The sequence below is a fragment of the Pangasianodon hypophthalmus genome, chromosome 4, assembly GCF_027358585.1.
Source record: "Pangasianodon hypophthalmus isolate fPanHyp1 chromosome 4, fPanHyp1.pri, whole genome shotgun sequence".
In the NCBI taxonomy this organism is placed as follows: Eukaryota; Metazoa; Chordata; class Actinopteri; order Siluriformes; family Pangasiidae; genus Pangasianodon; species Pangasianodon hypophthalmus.
Genome location: NC_069713.1, coordinates 6,989,605 through 7,005,375, shown reverse-complemented (window position 1 = coordinate 7,005,375; position 15,771 = coordinate 6,989,605). Strand labels below are relative to the sequence as shown.

At 36.7% G+C, this 15,771-nt stretch overlaps 1 protein-coding gene across 7 annotated transcripts in view; it reads left to right on the top strand.

Annotated features, from left to right (window-relative positions):
• Positions 1 to 11,644, top strand: part of mylk4a (myosin light chain kinase family, member 4a) — a 41,950-nt gene extending 30,306 nt beyond the window's left edge. For 4 of the 7 annotated variants that reach the window (XM_034303939.2, XM_053233269.1, XM_034303938.2 and 1 more), the window contains 14 exons: positions 1,936 to 2,103; positions 2,328 to 2,424; positions 3,454 to 3,841; positions 4,334 to 4,578; positions 5,195 to 5,300; positions 5,803 to 5,896; positions 6,132 to 6,241; positions 7,232 to 7,373; positions 7,896 to 7,966; positions 8,065 to 8,193; positions 8,460 to 8,612; positions 9,390 to 9,468; positions 9,585 to 9,639; positions 9,769 to 11,644. In XM_034303939.2, coding sequence (XP_034159830.2) covers positions 1,936 to 2,103; positions 2,328 to 2,424; positions 3,454 to 3,841; positions 4,334 to 4,578; positions 5,195 to 5,300; positions 5,803 to 5,896; positions 6,132 to 6,241; positions 7,232 to 7,373; positions 7,896 to 7,966; positions 8,065 to 8,193; positions 8,460 to 8,612; positions 9,390 to 9,468; positions 9,585 to 9,638 — 1,836 coding nt within the window. In that variant the 3' untranslated portion in view covers position 9,639; positions 9,769 to 11,644. The remainder of the gene's footprint in view (positions 1 to 1,935; positions 2,104 to 2,327; positions 2,425 to 3,453; positions 3,842 to 4,333; positions 4,579 to 5,194; positions 5,301 to 5,802; positions 5,897 to 6,131; positions 6,242 to 7,231; positions 7,374 to 7,895; positions 7,967 to 8,064; positions 8,194 to 8,459; positions 8,613 to 9,389; positions 9,469 to 9,584; positions 9,640 to 9,768) is intronic. The other 3 variants (XM_034303940.2, XM_053233270.1, XM_026947560.3) reach the window with 1 other exon arrangement.
• The last annotated feature ends 4,127 nt before the right edge of the window (positions 11,645 to 15,771 follow it).

The following is a 15,771-nucleotide window of genomic DNA, read 5'->3' as shown; positions in this document are numbered from 1 at the left end:
ATGGAATATTGTCAGAGTAAATAGCTGGGTAATTTCTCCAAATGTAATGAAATATGTGTATATATTACTACCCAATAGCCTACCCAAGTGATTGGATGCCTTATGAACAGCAACATTCTTGTTATAGTGGTATATAGGTTCCTGTACAAGCACACTCACTTTAGATGCCTTGCATACCATGTAGGAATTGACAGGGTATCCTAAATTTCTTCACACTATCACTATGGTTGGGTCACTTTAATTATAACATTGTGTATTTACATTTCAAAGAGATTTGTGTGAAAGCTAGTAGGATTCACAGCACAGCTAGATAATACGCATATAAATTGATTCCCAAAAACCATACTAAGAGGAGAATGGTGGGAATGATTCAAGTGATTAGGAATGCATGTTGTCTTCAGTGCTTGCGTCAGAGTCTTCCTCTCCCAGATAGCAAATGAGTAATGGGTCATGGAATGACAGCCATAAATGCATTTGAATTTGGCAGCCACAGCTCAGCCCTGATGAGATCAGATCCTATGGATGGGTCAATTTTGGACCCAAACTGAAATGGACACAGGAAAACCCTAAGTGTGGGTGCTTGAATTTGGGCCCCAATGCAAAATGTTCCAGTGCCATATATGACCCTACCTAAATTTAACAACAAATGAGTGAGAGGACTGATCTAGGCTCAGATACCTTTGAAGGATTTTGAGAATCAATGTATCCTAGATCGGGGTGACCAAACTTTTGGGGAACCCTTAACCTTGAATGAACATTATGAATTTTCTGAGACCTCAGGCCATGACCACCCTACCCTATTCTGAATTTTTTTTTTTTTTTTAATTTAGGACTTTTAAATACATTTTGGTGTATTTTGTTTTATTTTCTTGACTTCTTTTGTTCCACTGAGCCAGAGTAACTAGTGTTGGTAGATGGACAGAGAAGTTAGAGACAGCTAATGCAACATGTCAAGATAGAGAAAAAGATTAAAACAGAAAATGAATGAATGAAACTAAAAAGGAGATTGTGATTTTCTCTCATGGCCCCACTGGTCAATCAAGCGACACCATGTGGGATCATGAGCCCTAGTTTGGGAAACCCCTGATGTTTCTGATCTTGGTTGCAGAAACATTTTCCAGATTCTATTAAAATGGTTAACATATTTGTGCTGACTCAGTACCAGTCTTTATATAGCAAAACCTCTATTAATCTACAGAATACTAACCTTTTAAAACATGTAGTTTACCATTTTATTTACTTTTAATTTGATCCTGGAGGCTCTTAAGAACCTGAGTACACTTGTAAAGAAAAAGGTCAGTCATACCAGTTTACTTAATGACATAGAAAAATATTTGGAGGTGATCTCACTCAGTATCTGTTAAACATGGTGTCCCGCAAGGTTCTCTTCTGGGCTCTCTGTTATTCTCCAGTTACGTGCTGCCTCTTGGATATATATTGAGGAAATATAGTTTCTTAAAGTTTCTTTGGATGGATAACAGTTCTAACTTTTGTAATGGTTCTACTTAGAATGTTTTACTAAAAGGGAAGCTAGTCTATTTTACAGATAATGAGACCTTTATGGGACCTTGGTGTGGATAGAATTGGACTGGATTTTACAAACATAGCCAGATGATATCAGACTTGTTCCTCAGACCTACACTCATGATTAAAGGATAACCTGTGTAACTCATACTACGCATTTAGCATTTCCACTGAACCAAATCCAAATCTAAATTCTTCATCCTCTATGTTATGTATTGCTTTATTCATTCTTCCTAACATCAACCCAATGAAATTCGTCATTTCATCCACCATGCCATTTTCCATTTTAATAGTTGCGTCTTTATTTATTCATCTGTGTGTCTGTCCCATGTAAACACATTACCATTATCTCATGCTAACATTCATCATTCCCTGTGCTGTTCCATTCCATCCATGTTGTGTCTGCAACAGAAAACTGCCTCTACTAAACCCAATAAAAGGACAGAAGTATTAACCGTGGCATGTGAGCCCAGCAGCCTGGAGCCTACTCATAAACTAAAGCTTCATGGACCAAAGCATTTCCTTTCCTCAAAGAAATCCTTCAAATTTCTTCACTCATCCATATCATTGCCTTCAAAAGTGTGTATTATTATAAATTTATTATTTTTTTTAAATCTTGACTGGTGGTAGTAGTGACCAGAAGCCTGAGAGATAAACTACCATTCTATGCTGATGGAATAAGCATAGAATGAGAAAGAGTGTGGTACAATTGAATGCTTTTCCATAATTTATTCCTCCATCACTTACCTTGTTTTCTTGGTTTTCTCGGTTTTCTCTTCCATGTTTCCCCTCCGACGCTGAAGCTGAAGGAACACAAATTTAAAGATGGGAAGGAGAAGGGTCGCCTGAGCATTAAGGGGCTGAAGGCGCAGAAGAAAAAGAAGCCCCCAGACACTACGGGTAGGAGAGCTGAATGAAACATGGGTGACCTTTTGATTGAGTTGCCATTTAGCCCTTTTTTCAACATTGAATCCAAGAAAACATTCAAAAATGTGGTAACCCATATCAGGCAACAATATCTCACTTTTTTTTTAATGAGGATTCTTTGCTCTTAAAGGAGTAACGGTTAAAAGTAAGCACAGAATTAGCAAATACGCAATGTGCTTAGCTAGCATCCATGATAATGTCATAAAGGCATTCTAATAATTTATATAAAATTATTATTATTCTTATTTTTAATTAATAATGTACTTTTAAGCTATAATTTGGGATACAAGGTTATACTTTCAAAGTGACATCATCAGTCAATATCACGATATTGTTAAAAAAAGAAAGAAAAAGGATTGAGGAAACATAATTTACTTCTTCCCGTGATCTTCAAGAAATTCGGATGATGCAACTTCCTGTTGAACATGTGGCTTGTAGAATATTCCAAATATTTCATAGGCGTGAATGCATTCAAGACTGAAATGTACTTTTTTTTTTTTTTGGACGACTCATGGAGAACGATGTTTCAGTCATGAGTGATTTCAGTGGATTCACACATTAATTGTGCAAAAATAATGCAATTTTTGAAGTATTTTAATGATCAGATTTATGGTAAATTGTAGGTATAGTGGACTGGTACAGGCAAAAATGTTGTTTTCTGGAGACTGTACTTCTATCTTTACATACTATCTTTTATCTTTACATACTGTACATATTTATACATTTAATATTTTAAAAAATGGCAACCCAATCATGGAATCACCCACATACACATCTTCTGCAGTGCCTTGTCTGGCCTTGTTTAATGAACAGGAATAATAATAACCCATGTGACAATCACTTAATGGTCACATGAGAGAAGAAGAAACTATACTACTATTTTTTCAAATAAAAAACAAAAGATTGTCAGAAGAAGGGCTACCACGGAACACCATCACTGAAAATAATAAGATCTTTCTTCAGTTCCTGGTAGAATAGCAGCATCTTTTCTGTTTTGCATAGACTCTGTCTCCGTGAGGAAGCAGGCCTTGCTGCTGGAGGAAGTTCAGAAGCTTAACAGAGAGAATGCTGAGCGCTCGATATCATCCACAGCGTCAGAGGCTGAGGAGCCTCCCAGCCAAAACCTTCTGGATTTCATCCTGGATCAAGCCAAAGTTCCTGTGGTCGAACACGAGGAGCTTTTACCAGACAGCCAGGAGAGCAGCACTGATTTAAAAGAAGAGGAGGAGAAAGCGGAGGAGGAGAAAGCCGAAGCTATCCAGGATGAAGTGGATGAGGCGGTTAACAAATCCGAAGAGGAGATCAAAGAGGTGGTTGAGGAAGAGCGCAAAGAGGAAGATTCTGCCATGGTCGATGCTAAGGAGGCTGAGAACGCTGTGACACCACAGAGGTACCAGTTTAACCATATTATTAGCACCTCCATTGATAGTCAAAAGTATGTGAACAGTTCATCCATCATTGGTGATTAAATAACAAAAAAAATAAATAAATACACAAGTGTCCCATCAAATCCTAAATCATTGTATTTAAGGGCTTCTTCCTCTTCCACTCTCAGATTGTGACGTGACTGTAAATGAGTGTTTTATGAAAGGCATGGGTTTTATGAAGTTGTTACTATAAAAAAAACCCTGACAGTTGATATTAGAGAGAGCGTTCTTATCGTATTCGTACTGTAAGACTAATATATATATGCTAATAAAATCGCAAACATTTCTCAGTTCATTTAGACCTATTTCTTAGATTTACTAATTCTAGAGAACTAATTCTAGAGAAGTTTAACCAAAGATGTTAATACACAGTGTTCAAAAACTTTTGAATGTCAAAGTACCACTCTGCTGAAATATTCCTAATGTATGACTTCTGCAACTTGTGAATCTTTCAGCTGTGAGCCAGAACCGCTGCACGAAGCCACGACGAGCAGCGAGCAGTGTGTGTCAGAAAAGGACCTTGAACTGCAGGCCTGTGAAAAAACCAGCGAAGAAGCCAATGAAAACCAAACGCCTGTTCCGGAAGATCTGTGTGGCGTTTTCAAAGCGGATGGAGTAGAAATCTGTTTAGATTTCAGCAAAAACAAGAAAAAGGAAGAGGAACAATTTGATGATGGAGAGTGCGAGCAGTTCTTCATCGGTGAGGCCTACAAAGATTCATGTTATATTTGAAATAAAATCACGTAAAAAAAAAAAAGTCATGGGTTACTATTGCATTTATATGGTGCATGATTACTAATAATGTTTCTAAAATTCTGTTAAATTATATATATATATTTTTTAAATAATTATATTATATATTAAAAATATATAAAATGTTTTCAAAGTAGCAAAACAGGGATAATATTCGAAAAAAAAAAAGATTAATTTGTTAGTATTTTAAAATTTATTTTTTATTTATTTATTTTAAATATTTGGTGTTAAAAATTTACTGTTATTCTGAATTACTTGTAGTTGTACTATGGAATGTCATTTAATTTTTTTCTTTTTTTAATGTAATATTTTTTATTTATTTATGTTTTAATAAATAAATATTGTAAAATTAAAAATGTAAATAAAATATATATATATATATATATATATATATATATATATATATATATATATATATATATATATATATTATTTTTTTAAAATTATTTTTTAAAACTTTGGGAAACAACAGCGAAGCAAGAGATGTTGAGATGTAAAAAGGCATGTCTTATAAACTTTGACCTGCATATTATTTATGAGCATGGTTTTTTTTCCCCTCGCAGACTGCACCCCTCCACCCCCAGCTCCCTTCATCCACCGTGTGGTTTCGGCCAAACCCAACCACATCAGCAACTTCTACACCATCAACCACCAGGAGATCCTCGGAGGGTAAGCTTTTGTATTTCCATTTTTTTCCCTTCACCTTTGGCACTGGGAAGCTAAGAGACCTAAAAGCAGAGAACAGAATGTAAGAAATGGTGTGAAGAGTGCTGAAAGTGGACAGCAGAGTCCTTTTAATCCTCACAGGGAGGGTTTTGCGTAACCTTCCCCTGCTGAGCTCTGCTCTCCTCTCACCCGATTCATAGCACCAGAGTCAGGGGCAGTTATTTTTACCCCGGGCTTTCTGGGTATGTGAAACTGGACCCCCCCCTGGAAGCTAATCAGTAAGCGTTAATCTAGCACTTCAAAGAGACTTTGCTTTCAACAGAGTAGCTTGGAAAAACACCATACGTACATAAGAATGAGTGTTCACAGGCTGGAATCAGTGCAAACCAATTCAACTTATGCAAGGAAGTGCAATTTCTTCAGAATTTGTTGTCATTTGAAAGCTTTTATTTTGTTTGGCTTCCCTAATTTTCTTTTCTTTTCTTTTCTTTTTTGGGTCTTGCAGAGGCCGTTTTGGTCAGGTGCACAAATGTATCGAAAATTCCTCTGGACTCACTCTAGCAGCCAAGATCATTAAAGCACGGAGTCCAAAGGAAAAGGTAGAATTAATGACAACATTATCTAAACACATCCAAACAAAACGAGAATAACCCGTGATTCATGCAATGAGGCTTACTTTAATTACTTTAAATAACTTTAATTAAGCCTGATCTTGAGCTAAAACAGCTGTGCATTTTAAGAATCTTTATTAAATCGTATTAAAAATGCATGTATGCTGTTATTTACAGGATTGGGTTTGACACAAACGCTGTGTGCTTCTGCTTATTTTGGTAGGAGGTGGTGAAAAATGAGATTCAGGTCATGAACCAGTTGGACCATTCCAATCTGATCCAGCTCTACGCCGCCTACGAATCCAGGAACGACATCATCCTCGTCCTTGAATAGTAGGGACCACGTAGAGATTTATTTATTTTCTACAGTAAGGCTATATTTAAAAGTGAGGACAGGATAAAAAAAACAAACAAACAACGTAGCCGTGTCTTGTTTCTATGAAAGACCTTTCTGGACTGCCATTAATACTTAGACATTAAATAGTGTGACTCTTTAAAGGTGCAGTCTGCAATGTTAAGAAGTTTCTAGAACTATAATAATTATACTGTTTTCAAAATACATTAGAAACATAGTGATTTGGATTATTGGTGTGTATCAGATCTGTTTAGATTCATTGTTTCAGGCTTCTGTTTTACATTTTTCTGACCCAGATATTAGCTCCGCCCCCAGTCAGAAAAATACTGCTTAGTTCAAACCCTTTTCTTAAATGGCAACTTAATGTATGTGTAGTTTTTAAAGAGCAAGTGGTTCTGCAAGTGGCAGAAAAAAAAAACAAAAACCTAGCTTTTTTTTTTTTTTTTTTTTTTTTTTTTTTCAATTGCAATTCACCTAACAGACAGTAGAGGGCTCTGAAAATGACAAACCACACCTTTAGTACAACTACTGCAATGTACTGTAACGCATTAAGCCCTAGTACAAGTCTTTGCACTTGTTGTTCTTGTGTACATGTGTATCTTATTGCTGCTAATAATTAATAAATAATGATAATAATAATAATAATAATAAATAATAATAATAATAATAATAGTAATAAAATGTAAAACATTTTCAAAGCTAAGTTAACCCAGAAACAAATAATCACGTTTAATAAATAAAAGAAAAGAACAATAAAAGAGACTTAAAAGTAGTTTTTTTTATTTTAATGAACATTTTTGAAAATAATATTTTTAATTACAGGTTCTTCTGACTTGACAATTTCAAGATAATAAAAAATTAACTAAAATGTTGAGAGATATAAGGATAAGGTTTAAGCATGAGTTGTTTATTCTTGTATAATTTCTTTAAAGCCTGTTAACATGATCTTCTGTGTTGATTGTTGACAGTGTGGATGGTGGTGAGCTCTTCGACAGGATTATCGATGAGAACTACACGCTGACTGAGCTGGACACGGTCATGTTCGTCAGACAGATCTGTGAGGGTCTGCGCCATATGCACAAAATGTACATCATCCATCTGGACCTGAAGGTAACGCACCTCACCGAGAGCTACCTTTAATAAGGCAAACTTAATAATCGTAATAAGAATTGCCAAAAGTGTTAGCTACAAGCTACTCATGATTAAAAATAGCTAAGCTACACAAGTAGCAAGCTACTAAATAAAAGTAGCTAACTTCACTGAAGCTACTTTGTCAAATTGAGGAAAAGCAGCTGTCACATTTTCATTTTATTGCGTTGCTAATTTATTGCATAAAATAAAAATATACATGATTTCTACAGCGTATGCCAAATTTTTAAAATTTATTTCTAAGCCACTCTTAGTAAGAAGTTAACGTCACGTAACTGTAAAATAACAATCATTAAAAAAAAAATCTCCTCTTGATTCAGTTCTTTCTGGAACTATCTAGCTAGCTAGCTAACGTGAAAGGGCATACAGTAATCCATATAGCAATGAATTAAATAGCTACATTTTCTTGCAATATAAATCCTAATGTGATTTAATGTCATCTGTAAAGCTGCATTGTGACAATATCTATGTCTTTCTCTCTAGCCTGAGAATATCCTGTGTGTTAGCAGACTGACGAACAAAGTCAAGATCATCGACTTTGGACTTGCAAGAAAGTATGTTGTTTATCATATATATTGTTCCTTTAATATATATTATATGCTGAATGATCCTCAGTCTAATAATTACTCATACATGTTCCTCTTATCAATAGATATAAACCCCGGGAGAAGTTACGAGTGAATTTTGGCACACCAGAGTTTCTTGCCCCGGAGGTGATCAACTATGACTTTGTATCTTTCAACACGGACATGTGGAGCCTCGGAGTCATCACCTACATGCTGTAAGAGTTTACCGACTTCCTTCAGTACAGATTTCTAAAACGATCCTCAGGTTCACCAAGGAGTTCACTGGATTTACTAATACACTCCAGTTTTGAGTCACTAATAATAACTGTGGAGGATTTTTACTTCCTTTAAAGCATGCACTTGCCTTAAACACCGAACACAACCAGCATCATTTTGACAGAAACACTGGGAAAGTGTTTTATGTTGTTTCCTCTACTGACGCAGAGCTCATTTTTTTGTTTGCGCTGACTGTCTTTAACAGCCTGAGTGGTTTGTCTCCGTTCCTCGGTGATGATGATAACGAGACACTGAACAACATCCTGGCCGGCCAGTGGAACTTTGAGGAAAGCGCGTTCTTAGGCATTTCAGATGAGGCCAAGGATTTCATCTCAAAACTGCTTATCTACAATAGAAGGTCTGTCCATTTGTTCATCCATCCAAACATTCATCCATCCATCGATCCATCCATTTATCCATCCATCCCACCATCCATTCATCCGTCCATGCGTCCATCCAACCATCCGTTCATCCATCCATCCAACTGTCTATTCATCCACCTATCCAACCATCCATCCGTGAACCCAATGATCTATTCATCCATCCATCTACGCAACCACTCATCCATGCATGTATGCACCCAGTGACCTATTCATCCATACATCCATCTCTCCACCCATTCATGCATCCAATTGTCTATTTATCCATCCACCTATCCATCTATCCATCTGCCAATCAACTTTTCCATCCATCTATGCACACAATCACCTATTCATCCATCCATCCATCCCTCCATCCATCCATTCAACCAATGATCTATTAATCTATCCATTTATCCATCTATTTATGCACTCATTGAGCTACTCATACATACATACATACATACATACATACATACATGCAACCAATTGTCCATTCAGCTATTCACCTCTCCATGCCTCCATCCATCCATGCACCCAATTATCTATTTATTTATGCCAGTTGTTCATTCATTGTCCATTTATCCATCATCCATCCATCCATCTGTCCATCCCTCTAATGATCTATTCTTTCATTCATCCATTAATTCACCCCACGATTATTCATTCTACCATCCATCTGTCCACCCACCCAATTATCTGTCCATCCATCCATCCATCCATCCATGCATGCATCCATCCCACCATGCTAATTTTTGGATGTTGTGTGTTTGTAGTTGGAGAATGGGTGCAGGTGAAGCTCTGAAGCATCCTTGGCTTTCAGACCCGTTGCTCCATCAACACCTGTACAAAAAGGTAAAGCATGATCATCCCATTCACACACATGGTGGTGAAGAACTGCTCTATGGAACATTGGTTACACCACGGACCATTTGAACTTGTTTTTAATCATTCTGTTGTTGGCATTGCAGAAGAACATGTGTCAATCACGTAGAAATTCATGCGTTCCTCCCCCCGAGAGCTAATGTAAGTCAGTGACCTATTGCAGAAACACAGCTTCATTCACTTAGCAAGCTATAGTCTGTATAAGCCAAAATATACCATTAAGCTAATTCATATCATAAGATTGACTGATTTCATTCTGCTTCCTTGTAGATCTGGCTTTGTTTCCACCAGCCGAGGCCATCTGGACCAAGCCTGCTGTGCTTTTAATTACTGGAAATTACTTGTAAAACTACCTACCTTATGCTGTTTGGGTCATTTGTTGCAGAATTTTGTGCCATTCTGGTGACTGCAGTCACATATCATTATGGTTAATATCATTATCCTTTAGTTAATAAAGTGCATAGTTAAATAGGGTAGAGTCTCATAACCTAGTCTTCCCAAAACGCCATAAGAGTTTAAAGGGATTATTTGGAATATTTTATTAGTTACAGTAATCAGAGATAATAATCATAATTATTGGGATTTCTTGGCTTTTTATGGATCTTTTTCTCCACTTTCTGAATATGTAAAAAGCTTTTAGAGTACCACTGTACAATGAAGAAGTACATAATAAAAGACTTGGAGTGTGCTGTTATAGGAAAATAGCCACCGATTTGGTGGTGTGATGAAGTGGTGTAAGTGGTAACACCCTGAAGCAATTTACCAACAACTATCTGTTAATTAATGAATGACAAAATGGCACAGCAGTATTTTTTTAATCTATTTATAGTTACATTTAACATTGTGGAAAACCCACAAAACCACTTAACTGCTCCTTCACCAGACATCATTCTGTGTGACATTTCTCTTGAAAGTAATCAAACAAAACACACAGCTTGTCACGTTCTCAAGAAAATGAAAGTATCCTGAAGACTTTCCTGTTTTGGAAAATGTAAAGTTACAAAGAAACTGTTACAAAGCTCTGACACTGGAGACTCCTTCCAACAGCGTTAAGTAAACGTTTTCTTAAAGATAACTTAATCATCTCAGCGATTATATGTTTTTCTGTTGTTAAGTAACAAGACATTTTTAATTTGTTTATTCTTGTACAATTCCCAATGAATGAATGAGTTGTTACTATAGAAACGATAACTTATTAGAACGAGCGCATTAATATAAATCTGTGATTTGAGAATTCAGCATAGCTGTCGTAGAATAATGATAGCTAACATACTACTATAAAAATTAGCATGTATATAGAAATAAAAGAATTGTGACTGGAATTACCAGAGGGCATTTGAAGTGTTTCAGTGTGTGTTACTGAATTGCTTAAGCATGGTGTTGCAAATTCAGACTTGGAAACAATAAAAAAAAGCAAAAATATTTTTATATAGTTTATGTATGATGACGTATAATAGAGGTCTCGATTTATACCTAAAATTCAACATTAGATAATATTATTTTAGAGATGCATGATCTCTTGCAGTGTTTCTGTACATATTTTTTTTTCTGTAATAGTGCAATATGACCCTTTTCTCGGTGTTACATTGTTTAAAGAAGTAGATATTCAAGCTTCTTGACTTACTGTACTGTAACGGCCAATTTAACCGACGACATTTCATTGTATAATCTCTTCAACTTTATATGACGATGCATTAAATCTGATGAGGTGTGATCATAACAGGAATAAACTAACAATCTCTGTTCATGTTTTTTTTTTTTTTAAAAAAATGTCCAAACACTATTTATATTGCCTTTCTTTCTTTTTTTGGATTATAATTGACAGTAGTGTTTGCTAATCTAAAAGAATTTCTATTATTTGTGGGAAGTGAGGAAGTGAGAAAACACCGGCGTTAATAACGGAGTAAATTGTCTGTGAGGTTGAAGATTGAGCTGCACATCTTCTGTTCAGCTGCATTCTGTGCACTTTATGACTTTATTTATTTATTTTTACAACTTTACAAAATTAACAGCCAATACAATTTTACAGGATTTTTTTTTTTAAATTTTTTTTTTAATGCCACAAATCATGTAACTTTCCATATTGTATATGTGTGAATGGCGAACAGGAAACATTTTTACAGTTGCATTAAAGTAATAAGTCTTATCATGGTCTGACTTTTTATTGTTAGTTTTAAGTTACTAAAAATGTAGAAATAACTCTTAGTGCCTTATCAATTGTTGCATTTATTAGACAAGGTCAATCAGCAGTTCTTAGAAAACCACATATAAAAGCAGGAATTTAAGTTTATTTTGACAATAAAACGATCTTGCTAAACAAGCTAAATATGCTAACGTGTTGAATATATGAAATATTTAAGGAATAAAACACTTGGAGTCATGCTGTTATAGGAAACTCATCAACAACAAGGTGGTGTGATGTGAACCAACGTTACTGTTACCACCCGAAGCTGATTATTTTCCTTACACTATATTCTGAAGTTTTATATCCCTCTTATTACAACATAATTGGCCAACAATCACATTTTTTTAAATTAATTAACTCTTTAGAGGCTAAAAAATGGAATTTGCCGTGTTTGGCGTGTGTTCAGCATTGAATTTATTTGTGATGTCACACTCCCCAGTAGTGCTTAATGTCTCTTCTGAAAGTAGACACTCAGGACTTTTTTAAGTATTACTTTTTCCTACCTAGCCTACTAGGGTTAAATGTTCTAATTTTATTGTGCCAGTTTTATATGATATTTTACTATCAAAAAAGTTTAAGTTGTGCTGTCCGTTTTATCTCTGTACCAATGTTTATTGTGGAGAGGTGTGACTTGTTTGCCCAGCAGGGGGCTCACACCCTTCACCAGCAGCTAAATATAGAGTCATGATACTCTACACACAGAAACCCAACAGTGTCCTGACTAATCTTAAAACAGACTTGCGGCAATAAAATAATACATTTGTTTTTACTGATCTAAAATGGGAAACGGGTGGAATGGAATGCTAATGTACTGTGAGAAAGGTTAAAGAACCATAATTTTTATCAGTTATAGTTACATTTAATGTTGTGGAACATTCACGAAATGCGAGAAAGCGTGAGAACGTGAGAAACTAAAAAATGAAAATGATTCTTTCCTGACGACTTTTCCGTAGTGGAAAATATAAAGTTACAGCTTTACATTTGAATGCTACAAAGCACTGACACTGGAGACTCCTTACCTGAATGTTAAATAAACATTTTCTTACATAAAACTTTAACATATCAATGTTTATATGTTTTTCATTGTTAAATAACAACAAATGATTTTACTATTAATAACCTTTCATTATGTGCAACATCTGCCATTACAAGTCAAAAAAGAGCTGCTAGTGTAGAAGTGATAACTTATTAGACCAAGCGCATGAATTTAAACCTGTGATTTGCAGATGCACTACTGTCAGATCTGCTGTTATAGAAAATTAATCACCACCTTCTGACCAGTCAGATTTGAGAATTCAGCCAATTCGAACATGGATTTCTTCAGTGACTTCTATATGCAAGGTATATAAATCTAAAGCATGGACAGTGGAGCATCAGTTACTTCCATAACAACCGAGAATCTAAAATAATGTGTTGTGTGCTGTGTAAGTTCTGGACTTTAACAAGCAGCAGGATTTGTATTCATTTCACAGCTGCACTGATTCGTTATGATCAGCAGAGGGCAGTAACAGGATTTTCCTTCTCAGTGGATTTGAATGACTCTCCTCCTCTGCTACTGTACCGTGTAAAAACATGACTGATGTGGACATTAAGAAAGAGTCAACTCAGGGGAAATTGGTTTTAGTAAAAAAAAATCCAAGTTTTTAATCCAATTAAAAAAATAGATTTTATGCTTTTCAATATATATACACAGCCATAACACCACTGACAGGTGAAGTGAATAACATTGATTATCTCGCTACAGTGGCACCTGTCAAGGGGTGGGATATATTAGGCCGCAAGTGAACAGTCAGTTCTCAAAGTTGATGTGTTGGAAGCAGGAAAAAATGGGCAAGCGTAAGGATCTGAGCGACTTTGACAAGGGCCAAGTTGTGATGGCTAGACGACTGGGTCAGAGCATCTCCAAAATGGCAGGTCTTGCGGGGTGTTCCCAGTATGCAGTGGTTACTACTTACCAAAAGTGGTCAAAGGAAGGACAAACAGCGACAGGATCATGGGCACCCAAGGCTCACTGATGTGCGTGGGGGTGTGAAGGCTAGCCCATCTGGTCCGATCCAACAGAAGAGCTACTTTGCACAAATTGATGAAAAGGTTAATGGTGGCTATTATAAAAATGTGTCAGAACACACAGTACATCACAGCTTGCTGCATACGGGGCTGGATAGCCACAGACTGGTCAAATGCCCATGCTGACCTCTGTCCACTGCCAGAAGTGCCTACAATGGGCATGTGAGCATCAGAACTGGACCACGGAGCAATGGAAGAAGGTGGCCTGGTCTGATGAATCACGTTTTCTTTTACATCATGTGGACGGTTGGGTGCGTTTGCGTCACTTACCTGGGGAAGAGATGAGATGAGAATGCACTATAGGGAGAAGGCAAGCTTCCTGGGCAATGTTGTTCTGGGCAACATTCTGCTGGGGTTTGCTTGGGTCCTGGCATACATGTGGATGTTACTTTGACACGTACCACCTTCCTAAACATTGCTGCAGACCAAGTACACCCTTCCATGGCAACGGTATTCCCTAATGGCAGTGGCCTCTTTCAGCAGGATAATGCGCCCTGCCACACTGCAAAAATTGTTCAGGAATGGTTTGAGGAGCATGAAAGTATCCAAGATGTTGACTTGGCCTCCAAATTCCCCAGATCTCAATCCCATCGAGCATCTGTGGGGTGTGCTGGACAAACAAGTCCGATCCATGGAGGCCCCACCTCGCAACTTCCAGGACTTAAAGGATCTGCTGCTAACCTCTTGGTGCCAGAATTGTTCTCACAATTCAGTTCTAAATATAATAATAATAATAATAATATAAATAATTAGTTTTAATTATTTATTTTTACTTTAACAACGGCAATATTTTGGAAAATATTTTGAATATGGGCAAATCAGCCCATTGTTGTTAAGTTTTTATGCATTTAAAGCATTAAAAGTGAAAAAAAAATAGAACAAGACTAATTCAAACTTGAAATGAATAAAAATAGGTTTAATAATCATATATTTGGTTTACTGCAATCTTCTGATAAGAAATACTAGATCGATTTGACTATATTTAAGATATTTTTACTTGCTGAGATATATATTTTTTGCAGTGCAGGACATGTAGGTGATCATCTTTCATAGATCTCCATGACTTTCCATCTGTAGGATCTGTTTCATCCCCAAAACCTGTGAGTCCACACTATCTCTTCATGAGTAACATGTGGTGTCCATTCCGGGAACAAGCCTGGAACACACACGTATATGTGCTTGTACCCCAGACACACACACACACACACACACACACACACACACACAGGCAGACAGCATACATTTGGACAGTGAATGCTGATTGCTGACATTTTAAATGTTCCAGGCTGCAGTTAAAGGCTCGTATAATCAAAGGTCTGTTCCAGGAGAACGTGGCGCGCTTTGGGACTCAATTAAGCCCATTTTTAGAGTCTGACGCTTGGCCTCACCTCGGATCCTTTCAGATAGAAAAAAATGCACATTTGTCGGTGGTGGATGGACACACACACATACACACACACCCTCCCCCACGTCCAGTACTTGAAAGCACAGAAGGTTCCAGAAGCTTAATTAAATGAAACTGAGGCAGACAGAGCGTTCGATACAGTTTGTTCACCTGAAAAAATAAACAGAGAATATGGAGGAAGAGGAGGAGGAGGAGGAGGAGGAGAAGGGAAGACTGCGGTGGACAGAGCTGGGAAAAATGCAAGGTCAGAGGATTATACACCAAGGTCAGGTGAAGGGGCAGTGTCGGGGGGGGGGGAGGAAGTGTGTGTGTGTGTGTGTGTGTTCTACTTGTCTATCTTTGAAGCTTTTTTTTATTCAATTACTAAAATGTACATAGCTCCTAGTTTACTACTGACGGCCTCACAGTAACCAAGCAACCCTCTGTTAACTAAGGAAGAAAATGAAATCAACAGGGAATGAATCAAACAGTCAGGTCATGTGATGTGGAAGCAGTGGAGTTTCTGTTACCACCCGAAAGTTGATTCTTTTCCAATTACAGCAAAGGTTTTTTGTCTCTTATACAACAGCAATTTGCCCACTTTTGAATTACTACATTTATTACAGAACAACATGTC